The following is a 15,630-nucleotide window of genomic DNA, read 5'->3' on the forward strand; positions in this document are numbered from 1 at the left end:
TTCAAATGTATTCCAATACATCTTGAATGTTTGAGGATTTGATTTAATTAATGCATTATTATTGACATTAAATAGCTATTAAATATTTTATCAAAACACATTGAAGGTACATAAGAAAATGTATTAAGTTTATAGTCACTGTCGAGGCTATTCAACTCCTTGACACCACGGGCCTAGTGAGAAGACTGGACAAAACCATTTGAACTAGTGAATTGGAGTTAGTGCACGTTAGTATTAAGTGCTTAAATTGAACACAAGAACAGAGTGTATTCCCTTTAATAGAGACTATAAGTAGTGTTTTGAGTAGAAAAGCAAGAAAAATGGACAAAACTTATCACAGAATGGTACCCTTTAGACGGAAAGAGACATAGAGGAAGACAGGCTAAGAGATGGGAGGATGACGTTAAGAAAATAGCGGGTTCAACATGGACTCGCACCGCAAAAATGAGAAAAGACTGGAGAGCTTTAGAGGAGGCCTTTGTCGGAAGACAACTTGTAACCGAACTACCGTTTGCCGAAAATCAATAGATAGTAAAATTGTTAGTATATTAGTTAAACTCTAGTTAATAGTAAAAATGTGTTTTTTAGTCATAAGTAAATTAATTTTAGGCACACGAAACTACTCTGTGTAGAACTTGTAAACAACAAAAAAGGCTTTTATTTTATGTTTATAAGTAGTGTTATTGCACACTTTATTATGTTAAATATCCTTATTAGTAAATTAGGTTAGACTTAAATTACTAATTAGTCTTAAATCAGGCTAGATCATAATGTTCCATGATGTCTTAGTAAAGACACATGTATGAAAAAAGTTTATTTTCATATGTAATAATTGGTAACATGCGAAGAGATTACTAGATATCGATTTGTAGGTTGTAAAAAAAACAGTTATCACTTGTGCAATTTATTTAAAAGTATACATAAAAAAACACTTTCTACACATGAAAAAGCCGAAAGTTAATTAAAGCTAGTTTTAATTAATTGCAGACATCGATTATGTTAAATAAATTTAAGAGTATTAATATTTAATATCTTCACACAACAACAATATAAATAGACATTTGACAAGTTTTAGCTTGTCCTTATTCTCACTATACAAAGTTACTTAACTAAAAAAAAAGGTCGTTACAAAAAAAATAGCTTTCTCGGCAAAATTTTGTTTGATTATGGCAATTCCCAGTTGACTTCGTCATTGTATTCTTCGTTATCCTTTAATGGCTCCAAGAACGGCGCCCGGGCGAGAAATCCTGGAACAAAGGGAATTATTCAATGTATTTAAATAAATTAATGAAGCGAAAAAGGTGATATTCGATTTTTAAATTGTGATGTCAGTAATGAAACTCCCAGAAGATGATGTGTACTAGGTACGGCGATACCCCTTAAGGCTGATTTACATAGGGTCAGTAGACAAGTCAGTCGCACTGACTTTAACTGTTTACATGAAGTAAGTAGTAGTCGTGCGTTTCTCACGATGAGCACACGTGTGTGAAGTCAGTGAGAAAAATGAATTCGCGAAAACCACTGAAACGACGATTTAATTATTTGTTGAAAAATTTATCAATTTTGCTGTTGAATGAGTTAATAGAAATGGTAGAAAATGAGATAACTAAAAATAAACGACAATGGGTAAGAAAATGGATTGACGATAGAAACGAAACTGGTGGCTCTGCTTTGTTGCTGAAGCAATTGCGATTTGAAGATCCTGCGGAGTACAAACTGGCCATATAATTGCACCAATTTTAAGGTTTCGTCTTCGCTAAGCTTCATTTTTATCGCCAGCGAAAAAAACGTGGTCACTCTACAACGCAGCGGCAGTGACTAACCACGCACTGACTTGTCTGTTTAAACGGGGCTGGCTTGGCTGGCGCGGGGGTGCGCGGGTGGCGGGGGGCGCCAACTGACTTCTTGTCCGAATATTCAAGTCAGCGCTGACTTCAAGCCACTGTACTGACTTCAAATCAGTTTACACAGGGTTTTTTTCGGGTCAGCACTGACTTGCCTCGAATTTGTAGTCAGTTACTGACCCTGTGTAAATCAGCTCTTATATAGGAGCTATATGGAATTAGTGGTGTCTATATGATAAATTGTAACTATATATAAATACAGCGTACAGAGTGTACTGGATTTTGGTAAGGTTACTCGTGTGAATAAGCCGGATTCGAATAAATCCAACGCGCCTGTATTGGTAACTTACATCGCTTTTAAACAATTATTGTGTATAAAATTTTTGTACAGTGAAGGAATATCATAGAAGCATTTTCATTATATATATATAAAAAGCTAATAAACGAAACATACGCAGGTACGTTACTGCCTATGATTGGTGTATTTGCACCGAAATACGGTACTTCAAACTGTCCTGCTTATTTTAAATCTTTAAAACATTTAAATACCACACATTGCGTGGTGTTTCTCCGTGCATTTCATTGCCGAATTCTGTATTTATCCAAGCATAATAGACGTACGGTCTTTAGTAACTCAATTATATAAGTCTAAAGGAGTTGTTATAATTGATATTCTAAAAATCTTCCAGCAAACTTGTTTTCTTTCGTAGACCGTTGGATTTGTGACACGAATTAGTGAAACTGGTTTTTAGTACTATATTTAATAATAAAATTAATAGAACGTCGCAATTAATCTTCTTAACCTAGTTTTAAGATGTTTGTGAATTCAATACTTATTTTAAAGTGGCTTTTTAAATTCAATAGGCTGAAATAATAAAGCAAAAAAATTATATCCAAATAAGTATGAATATTCTCCTTGTATTGTATACAAGGAGAATCAACACAACTTGGAAGAAATTCTGGGCATTAAAAGAAATCTTAAAAGGCAATTACAGCTCACACATGAAAAGGACAATATTTGATACATGCCTGTTACCTTGCTTGCTGTATGGCTGCCAAACTTGGACCTTTACAAATAAAATAAAACAAAAAATTAAAAGTAACCAAACAGCAATGGAAAGGAGTATGCTGAAAATTAGGAGAATACACAAAATTAGGAGCGAAGAAATTCGTCAAAAAACCAAATTAACTGATGCTCTCAGGCACGCACTCTTACTCAAATGGAGATGGGCTGGACACATCTCACGATACCGAGACAGAAGATGGACCATTGAAACCACACGATGGAAAGGACCCATTGGGAAGAGAAATGTTGGTCGACAATTAAGACGGTGGGCTGATGATATAACACACGTCGCAGGAAACGACTGGATACAAATAGGCAGAGACAGGGAGTCATGGAAAAGGATGGAGGAGGCCTTTACCCAACAGGGATCCAAACCTTGTACATAAATAATAATACTAACGGTAATTATAAGTAACCATTTTAAATTTAAGCAATTAAGTACTAACAACATTGTAAAACATAAGCAAGTTTTGGAATAAATGGCTTTATTATTATTATTATTATTAAGTATGAATATACTGTTCTGTTAAGCTTTTAATGAAATAGTAGCCTTTGATAGAGCCGTTTCACTCAACAAAAGTTCACAATTTTAAATATTTAATACTGCATAGTATTTTTAGTTTAATATTATGGAAAAGGATTTTTAGATTGTATTTAAAGGCTAAAAGTTATTTTTTTATTTTATGATATATGGCGTGTAAATAGGTTGTCTTGGATTTCTTTCTAGACGCAACAATAATTGTTTCAGGTATTTGGCACGGAAGGCTGATTACCTTTAAAAATAATTAATGAGCCAAAATATTAATGAATAATGAAAGAAATCTGTTTTCCCAAGTTCCTTTGAAACGCTAACATTATCCCTGAGTAACGGGCTATATTAATCTCCAAAATATTTTAAAAAATAATATCCAGTCCTACGGAATCTGGACGGCTACTTCTTTATAAATCGTCATAGTCGTAGAATAGTGACGGATCTGACAAATAGTAAACTTAAAAGAAAAAAAAAACAAAACTCAAAATATTATCTTTATTCAAGTGGCAGAGTTACAGGGCAGCCATTTCAAAATATTATAATCATGTTACGTTTTGTAAAAACTATTTTAATTAATATTCAGTTATTATGAAAATTGGCATACAAGCAAACAAAAGGGTTTGTTTTGAAACAAAATAAAAATAATAACATTAAATTACACAGTTTTTTAGTTCACATGTTTCTATCAAATCCGTCACTTTACCGACTGGTCAATTTGAAATTTAAAAACAATGGATTTTTTTTAATGTTGCCGTAATATTTAGTCAATGTAGTATCCAAATATGATAAAAAGTGGATTTTGGATTTTTTTTCAAATCCGACATTGTTCTACGATCATAAATGAAAAACCTATTCAGTTTTGTTCCAGATAAAACGTATTCAAACAGATTTTCAAATCCAACTTGATGGCTTGCAACTTTTTCCGTGCAAAGCCTGCATCAAATGTTCTACAAGATTTATTACGCAACTTTCCCAACATCGATTTTCGATTCGATCCCTTCATTTAGTATTATCATCAAGTAAGAGCTCCTCAATCGGATTGAATGATATTGATGTTCGTATAAATGGCAGGCGCCGAATTCCTTTAGATAAAATGTTCGGATTAGAAGAGTGCGTAAAAACTTTTATACGACGAAATGGTCCAGTTTGTTTTGAGATTTTATGTTATTTGACCTTGTGCTGTGAATTGTCGTGACGTAAAAATGATTTATCATTATGGAAGGATATGTAATCTGTATTTGTATGGCAATCTAGGTTTATAATAATTTACCAAAACCTTTTAAAGATCTTCCTACTAGAGTTTATATAAATCGAATTTAAATACTATTTTTGGAACAAAAAAAATTATTGTATTAATGATTATTTCAGTGAAAATTTATAATTAAATTTGGTAATGTAATAATATAGTATAAGATCCCGATATACAACGACCTTCACCGAGATGCTTATTTAATGAAACGTATTTTATATATAATTTAATATGTCAATAAATATAATCCATATGGGTTGCCTAGCAAATTTCAGTCCAGAGTATGTTTAATTAATATTAAAAAAAATTTTTTTTTTTATAATTTGCATGTAGTAAAATTTTTTTTATTTTTTTCAATTAATATTTTTAATCAGGGTAGTATTATATATGTATCACTATAACTTTCTTTTTTACTAAAGATGTATATATACTTTAGTGTCACATAAAAAATATACACATAAATAGTTAATTGATTAAAAACAACCTAACGTTTGCATATTCTATGGGCTTCATACTTTCGATTGGTATAGAATTTATCTAATAATCATACCGGTGAAATGTTTAAAAAAATATTTTTTTTTTCAATATTAATTAAAATACTCTGGACTGAAATTTGCTAGGCAACCCATATGGATTATATTTATTGACATATTAAATTAAATATAAAATACGTTTCATTAAATAAGCATCTCGGTGAAGGTCGTTGTATATCGGGATCTTAGACCAATATATTTTAATGATGTCATGATGTAGCGATAAAATAATATAAGAATTAACTATAATGATATGATTAATTACATAATATGTCACTTTTTAAATACAAATAAAGTACTACGGGTCGAATTATTTTACTAAAAAAACAGCTGAAAACAATTAATAACCCAATCTCCATTGAAAAACTACTCGTAGCAGTTTTACATTCGTAATTTGGATAAAGGAACTTAACTTAGATAGCGGTACTAAGTGTTACATAAAAAAGCTATTTTTAATAAAATTTATCGTTATTTTAATAGAAGATTAATAAGTTCAATGAACTGAAAATCACTATTAATTCTAACAAATCCGCGAACAAAAGCAATTGCTTCATTAAGCTCAAGTTGCCCGGAATGAAAGCTTAAAAGTAAATAATTACAAATTGAATTCCGGAATAAGTAAGACAGATAGTTACTTTGTGTTATAATTATAAATGCAAATACTAATTGATAACATATTATACGGTAATATGTTTAGCATTACGACTTTAAATTTAAGGATAAATACTAGAGATAAATCTGATGATCGCGATTAGACTGATGTAGTAAATGAGCAAGAGAGACCTTTGTAGACCTGGGTCTCAGATCTGAATATATGTTTCATGACTTTTTGGGTCTAAAGCCACTAGTAAACACAGCTCTTATTATATAGTGGCTTCAGCGTGCGACTCTCATCCCTGATGTCGTAGGTTCGATCCCCGGCTGTGTACTTTCTGTCTATGTGCGCATTTACCATTCGATCGAACGGTGATGGAGAACATCGTGAGGAAACCGACATGTCTTAGACCTAAAAAGTCGACGGCGTGTGTCAGGCACCGGAGGCTGATCACCTTGCCTATTCGATTTAAAAATGAACATGAAACAGATTCAGAAATCTGAGGCCCAGACCTAAAGAGGTTGTAGTGCCACTGATTATTTTTTTTTAATGTATTTTTGTAATTACTTATAGAATTTTACATGACTAAATGAAAATTCGTTCAAAATTTATAGGCGAAAAAGCGCAATAAATATCGCAGTTGTACAACAATAGAGAAATATATTGTTAAATAAAACGCTATGATATTTCACCGAAATTAAGTGAGAAAATTCTTCCTTTTGCGGTGTTATTCTCATGAATGTCAGAAAATATATTTAATATTTTAAAATAATTTGAAAAACTAAATAATTCGTTTACAACCGTTAACTGCTTTTAAAATACTTAGCAATTATAAACAAATGGGAATAATTAACAACACAATAATTGAATGTTTTCACGTGGTGATAATTCCAAAATCGACTAATCGCAATATAAGAAAAATGATTTTTTTAAATCTTTTTGTAGTAGGTAGTAATTTTATATATACGTATCGTACTCATATATGTGTTATACACAAGTACCTTTTCATTTCCTGACCAAGAAACAATTGACAATTTAATTTTTCTCGCATTTTTCTGAATAATCATATCTGGGTGTAATTCCCGCAACTTCACACAAGTGAGCGGCTAAAAGCGGTTTAAATAATAAAAGAGGGTGAAGATAGATGGTCTACTCAGAGGCTTTTGTTTCGGCTCCCCCAGTGCGTATCAGCCCTAACGAAGTAAATTGATCCTCAAAGGTCAATAACAAAATGGTGTCAGATAAGGCATTCGTTGATTTACATTCGAATAGCTACTGGGTCCAGTTGTATTCGAAATTTAAATGTATGTTTAAAGTGTCTACTTTTGTTTATCCTATCCAGTTGATATATATAAGATACCAGTCGTAATTGACTAGATTTTTCTATAAATTATGCAAAGTGCATTTATCTGCCGTTTTTTTTATTCACCAATTTTTGTGTTACTAAGACGAGAACGAAGATATTGACAGTGAAATAAATATATCAAGATTCATAAATATTAAATTTTGTCAATATGACAAGAACAAGCAAAGTTTAAATTAATCTTTAAAAGAAGTGTTTTGATTTACACACACAATACAGGTGTTATCGAATGTGTACCTTCTACACGTCTACACGTCTTTTGAACCATAGATAAATAGTGAACTTCTATATATAACCCGGAGAATAACAACCGACAGCAATTTTCGAAAATATGTGGAATTGAACTACAAAGTAAAATACATTCCATTTGGAACACTTCAAAAAAAAATTCATAGCTACAATTTTGATTGACTTTGAACTTAATAGGCCAGTAACTGGCTCAAGTGAGATGTAAATTTCGCAAACATTTATATATTTCCCACTGAAGCCGACAAGTTTCGCGCTTTTATCTCGTTTCAGTTCGATTAGAATGAAATATCGGTCCGAGTTTCAGTATCAGAAACCGAATAAGCGTTTTTTTGAACGAGTGATTTGTCGATACAAAACTTGTTACCTATTGCGTGATTTATGCTTACTACGAATATATGCTAGACGGCTTTTTTACGTGAGTTTAATATATTTTTCTTTATTTTGACTGACGATATTTTTTTAGATCTACACGATAAGATATGTGTTGGTCTAGTGAATTGAGTGTAAGACTATCTCTAGTATCTCCATCATTAGTACACGTCGTAAGTTCGAACTACGGCTGTGTACTTTACTTTCTATACGCGCAATTGACACTCGCTAAACTGGCCAAAAAAGGGTGCGTGTAAAAAAAAAGGAACTTATGTACGCGCGTAAGAAGTTATACTTCTTTGGCATTATTAAAAATAGTTTTTGTTGCATGCAAATAATTAATTACAATTAAATAATCAAAGACTGGAAAAGGAGTCATTATAGTCAATAAAGTTCAGTTAACATTTGAAAAATTAAATAAATAAATATTTATTATTATTCTCTTACATTAAGTGTAACATAAATTCTATTATTATTCGAATGATGTTTTTAAATTATGTCCAATGCCGTAGCATCTTTCGTGGCCAACTTCATTCTGTTAATTTTGTGTCACGGTGCGCGCGCATCGTAAAATTTCACTCTCATCAATTTTTCATAATGCGCCTAAAGAAGTATAACTTCAAAAATATATCTTAAAACACATAACGATATCAAAAACAAAAACTAAGGATTGTAGTGCCACTGGTTTATTATTCTCTTTACACATAGTCCCATTGGTTTACGCTATGTTGTAAGTTTATCAAAATTTCAATAAACAAAGGCATAAATGTAGTTAATCCATGGTAAATATCAGAATACGTGTACGGAATGACAAGGTGAGCAAAGAAAGGAGAGCACCGCTACAGAAATGTGGGATGATGAAAACGACATCGAGGAGTGATTGAAAAAGAGTAGCAAAAATACAAGAGGAAGAGTGTGAAAGAGGCTTTCATTCATTCCACTATACTAATGCAAAACTGAATGAATGCATCTTTAACTTATAGGACTTGAAAAGATTATTTGATTTTGACAACTTTGTTTTTTATAATTTTTTAATTATTAATTAACTATTAATTACTTAAGATGTCATGTGAAACATGGTGTCATGTTTGTAGCTTTAAAAACATTGTGTAATATAAACAACTTGGCGATTAAAAAGAGTGGCGGAGAGTTTATTGTCAGTTTTTCTCGTTCTACCTTGATTTGACACCTGGCAGTAAATGTAAAATTAGAAGCATATTAACATTTAATATGTATTTCTTTATTGTTCATAAGTGTACATTGTGCCACCTAATTGAATAAATGATTTTGAATTTTTTTTAAAAGTAATATCACACTTATTCTCGCTTTCATCTAAAACATTGCCTAATCTTCCGAAGTTCTATAATAAAAAATCTTAATAACTTCTTACAGTACTGTAGGGACTAAATTAAGTAGTCCTTATGCCAGGTATATCAACGGATAGTGAAAAACAATAATAAAGAAGTTAATTAAGTAACGTAATTAAATGTATGCCCCTTTCAAAAGGTTAATAATATTATATGTAATGAAATGATATTTCGTTCATCTGAATTTGGCGCGTTTTTACAAGTTTTTACAAGTCTGTGGAAGTTGGTGGCGTCCCCTACGCGTCGGAGTGACGCGCGATTCAATGGCGGATGACGTGTAGATTAATTAGTGCATTGTATTATTATAAAAAGATAGATTAAAGGATAAAATTGAGGATAAGTGAACATCAAATGTCGTTTCTTTGTATTTCAGTTAACAATAATTGTTATAGTTAGACAATAAGTGCATTGTATTATTATAAAATGTGATAAATATAACAAAACCTTTGTATTTCAGAGAAATAATTCGTGATTCGTTTTGAAAATCCTTAATAATATATCTTATATATATGTATTACCACACGAACAAAGCGCTGGTGACGAACGAGTTTACAATATAGCTGCAGGCACGTTGTAACATGAAACTGATTTTGATTTATCGAATATATTAGCATAAGCGGATAATAGGATATTAGCTGGTTTTTGTCATGAAATTATTAGCTAGTGACGTAAAGCTGACTGCACAAAATAATCCTGTGGATAATTAATTTGTATAGCAATCACAATCTATAATAATTTTATTTTTGCGATAGTGTTATTATACAAATACGTAACAAGTATTTTTATAGTTGCCTTTAGCATTATTTAAACTTAAAATTCCTGAAACAAAGTGTTCAAGGCAGGTGGCAAATGAACGCTGCTAAAATCGCGGGACACGGCTAAAATAAGGAGAGAAAAATAACCATTAAAGCTTAAAGTGCTAGATTGAGATATATGTTTATTTCAACTTTTAAACCAAATAAAAATATGTGTGTAGTACAAACCAAAGTATATTTCTACTATAGGGATATTATTATTTATTATATGGTAGGTTTATTATATATTGGAAGGTCTAGGTCTATTAGTTAGAACCACAATAAAATATGCCTCCAAAGCCTTCTCAAATCACAATACAACGTTGAACACGCAGCTGTAATGAAGTCGGCCGCAGAACAACCGCGGGCCAGCGTAGGCTGACCGAGCGGGAAACTTTGGTTAACATTATATGAAGTCGAGTCACGATTATAGACTTCATTAATGTTACTCAAAACTTTCATTTAAAGTAAATATTTGTTCTTTTAGAGGTCACCTCTGTTAATTGATTTTATTTCAGGTGTTTAATGGAACTTAGTTGCTATATCGAATTTCAAGGGACCGAGCATTTTGTTCGTTATAGAGTTGTCGTTATAGGGAGGGAAGAGAAGAAAAACAAAATTTAACCAATTACCTACAATAAAGAAAAAACTTTTTAACCGGATTAAAGTTATGTATTATTATAAATTGAGCACACACGCTGTAAAGCACGCGAAACGTCGGATAAATTTAAAATTATGTTAAATAATTGTAAATTTATAATAATACATAACTTTAATCCGGTTAAAAAGTTTTTTCTTTAAATGTGTAAAGGTTATGTCAATCAAAGACAATACTACTACACTACTCTATTTTTTTTACTATCAATAGGTAAACTATTCTAACATAAAGCATAACGCTTTTCTTTTACTGGCCATCTTGACAGTTTCAAAGTTTGTTTACTACTGATTATAAACGATAGGGGATGGTGGTACGTTTTTTTTTCTTGATTTCTGACAGCACATACATCACATATCCGTCATGCTTGCTTCAGAATGTTTAAACGATGTATTCCTGATTCCGTTTAGTTTCAAATATACGATGACGAATAATTAAATAATTTTATGAGTGAAATATGATAAATACGGGAAATAGTCACCGCTACACCCATTTCGAATATACCTGCGAAGATTTTTGGCAGGACTCTATTGCGTGCAACGGTGGCATAATATTATGTTTATGTTTTTTCTAATATAAGTGTCATTTATGTTTTTAATGACAATACAGATCTTTAAACCTTATTTTATTTCATCACAGCATAAACAGGATTTTACGGAAATAGACAAATCAGTATTATGAGTGAATTAGTATTTATTAAGTTTCAAGTTAAGTCAATAAAAAGTTACTAATTTTAACTATGCAACACGTAAAAGACGCAAATGGCAATGGGGCATATGTATATAATACGAAAAATGAACAAGGAAGGTACAGAATAGCGAAGACAGATCAAGATAGCGACATTTGAAGGAGGCCCTTATCGAAAAACAAGGTGATCAGTGGTAATAATAGTACAGCGATAAAGGCTTTTATTATTTATAAGGTTCTGAATTCGATAATTTTATATTATGTCTCACCTATCATTTTTATTTTTATATTTTGTTAGCTGCTGTCTAAATCGATCGTATTTCTAAATTAGTTTTAATTTAAATTTGATTTTAACCAAGAGGCTATATCATCCGCTTATGTACCCGACCCTGATTGTTCCTGGTGGGTTAGGACCAGCTACGCCTCAAAACAGAGCATGCTTGGTCAGTGTACTTTTTTAGGATACTTACGGGTCGGGTTCATAATCTGGATATAATGGAGAGACTGGGTCTACGGGTACCAAGCAAGAACCTGAAGTGGAAGACTCAACTTTTGGATGTACAGCTGGTTAGCGAAGCGCGACTCACGCGAGCAATATATATAATAAATAGAATTTCTATCGAGGTAGACCTATTTGTTTGTACACTGGTTGAGTTCAAAAGAGTAATAATAATAATATGATTGGACAATTCACACCAATTGGCCTAGTCCCATGCTAAGCTGGTGAAGCTTGTGTTATGGATACTAGGCAACGGATATACATACATATAATAGATAGATAGACATATAAATACATATTTAAACACCCAAGACATAAGCACAACGCCAAATGCTCAGTAAATCGATGTCTTGTCTCAGCCGTGGATCGAACCCGGGATTTGCAGTCAGGGGTACTAACCACTAGACCAATGAGCCGTCTAGTATCAGTAGCTTGCTATATTAGTAGTTATAAGATACATACAAACAACAAGAAAAATTCGCACAATCAGCCATATATAAATAGGCATGCAAATGTCATAATAGGAAGTTAAGTCATTTATAAGTAATTGTTAAACTTATGTTCTAAATATTCGGTCACGCTATAAAAGCATATACCTACATATTTTTTAAATTGTCGGTGTAGTTATTATTGTGTAGGTCTATCGCATTAGTAGTAACTGTTAAAATAGAATAATTATCTCTAAATAAATCATTAATTTTATTACATATGATTATTTGTTTTATACTGGGAATATAGATAAATATGTTTGCCTAGTGGCTTCAGAGTGCGACCCTCATCTCTGAGGTCGTAGGATAAATCCAGCTGTGCACCATTGACGTTCTTTCTATATGCGCATTTAACATTCGCTCGAACAGTGAAGGAGTCCACGACGTGTATCAGGCACAGGAGGCTGTTCACATACTTGCCTATTACATTGATCATGAAACAGATACAGAAATCTGAGGGCCAGACCTAAAAAAGGATGTAGCGCCACTGATTTTTTATATACTGGGAATCCAAACTCAATATTTTAATCGCAAACATATATATATAATACTGAGTTGAGTTACGATGATGCAGCGAAATTGATATAAATAAAGATTATCTATAAGAACTTTCCAATATGAGGGCGGATCTTTTTCTCCATAAACTTACCAGTGATAGTTCCAGCGATAAAAGAAACTACAAGAGTCACTATCAAAGACAAAAATTGGTTTAGAGCTTGGTCGCTTGCAGTCCTTGCGACGCCTTCCTGAAAATAAACGTAACGCGTGAGTTGGAGGGATGAAATAATTTTTTTTATTTATTTATAAAAACACTCCTGCCCCAACAGGTGACCCTAAATAGACAAGAGTGCAATTAGTAAAAAAAATTACAGACGTAACAAAATAACAATAATAAGAAATTCATTAATTTACATAATAGTATTGTCTTTTATTGACATAACTTTTAGACACAGAAAAACACTTTTTTACCGGATTTGAAGTTATGTTTTGTTATAAATTTATAATTATTTTATATAATTTTGATAGAAATAAAAGATGGAGGGTTTTGGCAGGTCTGCCATTTTTTAGTCGATACCAACTCCAGGGAAATAAATATAGATAATACAACTACTTTTCTACAGCTGTGATACTTTTTGACATTCAACACCTTTTGTCTTCAGTCACCGTGACCACGCATGCTGTAAAGCACGCGAAACGTCGGTTAAATTTTAAATTACGAAAATAATTGTAAATTTATAATAAAACTTTTATTATTATTGGTATTTCTACCTGTTTTTATTTCTTATTAAGACCCAAACAATACTCATAAGTACGAAGGAGGTTCTACCTCCTAAAAAGCTTGAATTGTAGGTCTAAAAATATGCTCACCAATCTTCAATTAACCCAATGTTTGCGAAACAATGTTTGCCGTGTCAGCTAGTTTATTTAAGTTATTATACCGTACCTCATTCATTGCCTCAAAAACGCCGGTCAGGTCAGCGCCGTACTCCTCTTTAGTCGCCAGACCGGCAAAGACAGCAGTCAGTATACCAGAAAAGACGCCAGGCATTCCGTGAAGGTTGTGCACTCCACATGTATCACCGATTCCAATCCGAGTGAGTAGTGGCTGTGAAAATATAAAAAAGGGTGCGTGTACTTATTTACGCGCGTAAGAAGTTATACTTCTTTGGCATTATTAAAAATAGTTTTTGATTGCATGCAAATAATTAATTACAATTAAATAATCAAAGACTGGAAAAGGAGTCATTATAATGAATAAAGTTCAGTTTATATTTGACAAATTCAATAAATAAATATTTATTATTATTCTCTTACATTAAGTGTAACATAAATTCTATTATTATTCGAATTTTGTTTTTAAATTATGTCCAATGCCGTAGCATCTTCCGTGGGCAACTTCATTCTGTTAATTTTGTGTCACGGTGCGCGCGCATCGTAAAATTTCACTCTCATCAATTTTTCATTACGCGCCTGAAGAAGTATAACTTCAAAAACTGTATTGTTTAACGTGTGTACTACACATTTTTATAATGGTACAAAAACGGTGTCATCTGGGGAGTGAGAATGAAAAGACGCAAGACGAAATGTTCCGTTCGATTGTGCTTGGTCAATTGGACATAACGTCAAGTGTCTATGCGCAACCTTTTTTTTCTTATATAGCAGGAGGCAAACGGAAGGGGGACTCACCTGCCCTGCTAAATGCCCATAGACATTTTGGCTCGCAAGTGCGTTGCCGGCCTTTTAAGAACAGCCTAGAGATGTTGTTGACGAATCACAACCGAACGGAGCGCACCATTATTTTATTATTACTATTGTATATTGAAAAACAAAAGAAAAGAAGTAAGCGGCTACAATAGGTTTTGTTAAAATCCAGCGGATAGCATAATAATAGTAATATATTTGCAATAATATGGTACAAATATATATATATAGATGTCGTTAATATAATAATAATAAAAACATGTTATATATCATTTTAATGTTACACTTGCTACTCACAACTGCTATATACTAATCTAATTTAAATTACTTCGCTATGTTCGAGTTGAGCAAACATCTCTTCTACGAAGATCTTGATATCAGACATTCCTTTTGTGAATTAATAAAAAACAAGTCGTTAGAACCCAAGATTTTGATCAGTTATGTTGACAAAATATGTATATTTCTACTTACTGTTAAGTATTGGTACCCAAGCACACTGAGCACTCCAGCCCCCATACCGATAGCAATAGCAGTTCCTGCCCCAATATACATATTGCACACTGATCCAACAGCCACGCCCCCAGCTAACGTTGAGTTCTGTACGTGCACCATATCCAGTTTGCCATGATGATGGCTCAATACTGAAGACATGACGAAAGTTGTTACCTAGAACGTTATGAAACAATTTAGTTAACTTGTGATAAACATTTGGCGGCAGATGGAATTGTTATTCTTTGAAAAAATATAACTGATCGAAATGCACTAAAAAAATTAAACAGTTATTATTCTGAACACTATCTTATTAGAAAACACTTTCTCATACAAACAGACATACATTACTCACGAAATACACAGAATAATAATAATAATCAAAACAGAAAAATAACAAAAAAATATGGAAGGAAAAAAGAATAAGATACATTTTAAGTGTGTAATGTGTGTGTGTTGTAGTTGTAACTGGCCCTGGCTCAGCATTATGCTGTGGAGCAGACGTGTGCCACAGCGCTGGTCATCCTGCCAGAGACCACGACAGTTAGCTTGCGCCTCAGACGCAAAAAAAGATAAAAGAAAAAATAAAAATAATAAAATTAACAGTGTAAGTAAAGAAGTCTTGGAAGGTTTGTGTGTAAAAGTATAA

At 32.3% G+C, this 15,630-nt stretch overlaps 1 protein-coding gene across 3 annotated transcripts in view; it reads right to left on the bottom strand.

Moving 5' to 3' along the window:
• Window positions 1–888: 888 nt before the first annotated feature.
• The window catches only part of LOC125060381 (ammonium transporter Rh type B), a 51,073-nt gene continuing 36,331 nt past the window's right edge, over window positions 889–15,630 (bottom strand). For all 3 annotated transcript variants that reach the window (XM_047665262.1, XM_047665260.1, XM_047665261.1), the window contains 4 exons: window positions 14,964–15,158; window positions 13,735–13,896; window positions 12,940–13,036; window positions 889–1,247 (listed from right to left, as the gene is read on the bottom strand). In XM_047665262.1, the coding sequence (XP_047521218.1) occupies window positions 1,165–1,247; window positions 12,940–13,036; window positions 13,735–13,896; window positions 14,964–15,158 (537 nt within the window). In that variant the 3' untranslated portion in view covers window positions 889–1,164. The remainder of the gene's footprint in view (window positions 1,248–12,939; window positions 13,037–13,734; window positions 13,897–14,963; window positions 15,159–15,630) is intronic.

This window comes from Pieris napi, chromosome 21 (genome assembly GCF_905475465.1).
Source record: "Pieris napi chromosome 21, ilPieNapi1.2, whole genome shotgun sequence".
Taxonomy (NCBI): domain Eukaryota; kingdom Metazoa; phylum Arthropoda; class Insecta; order Lepidoptera; family Pieridae; genus Pieris; species Pieris napi.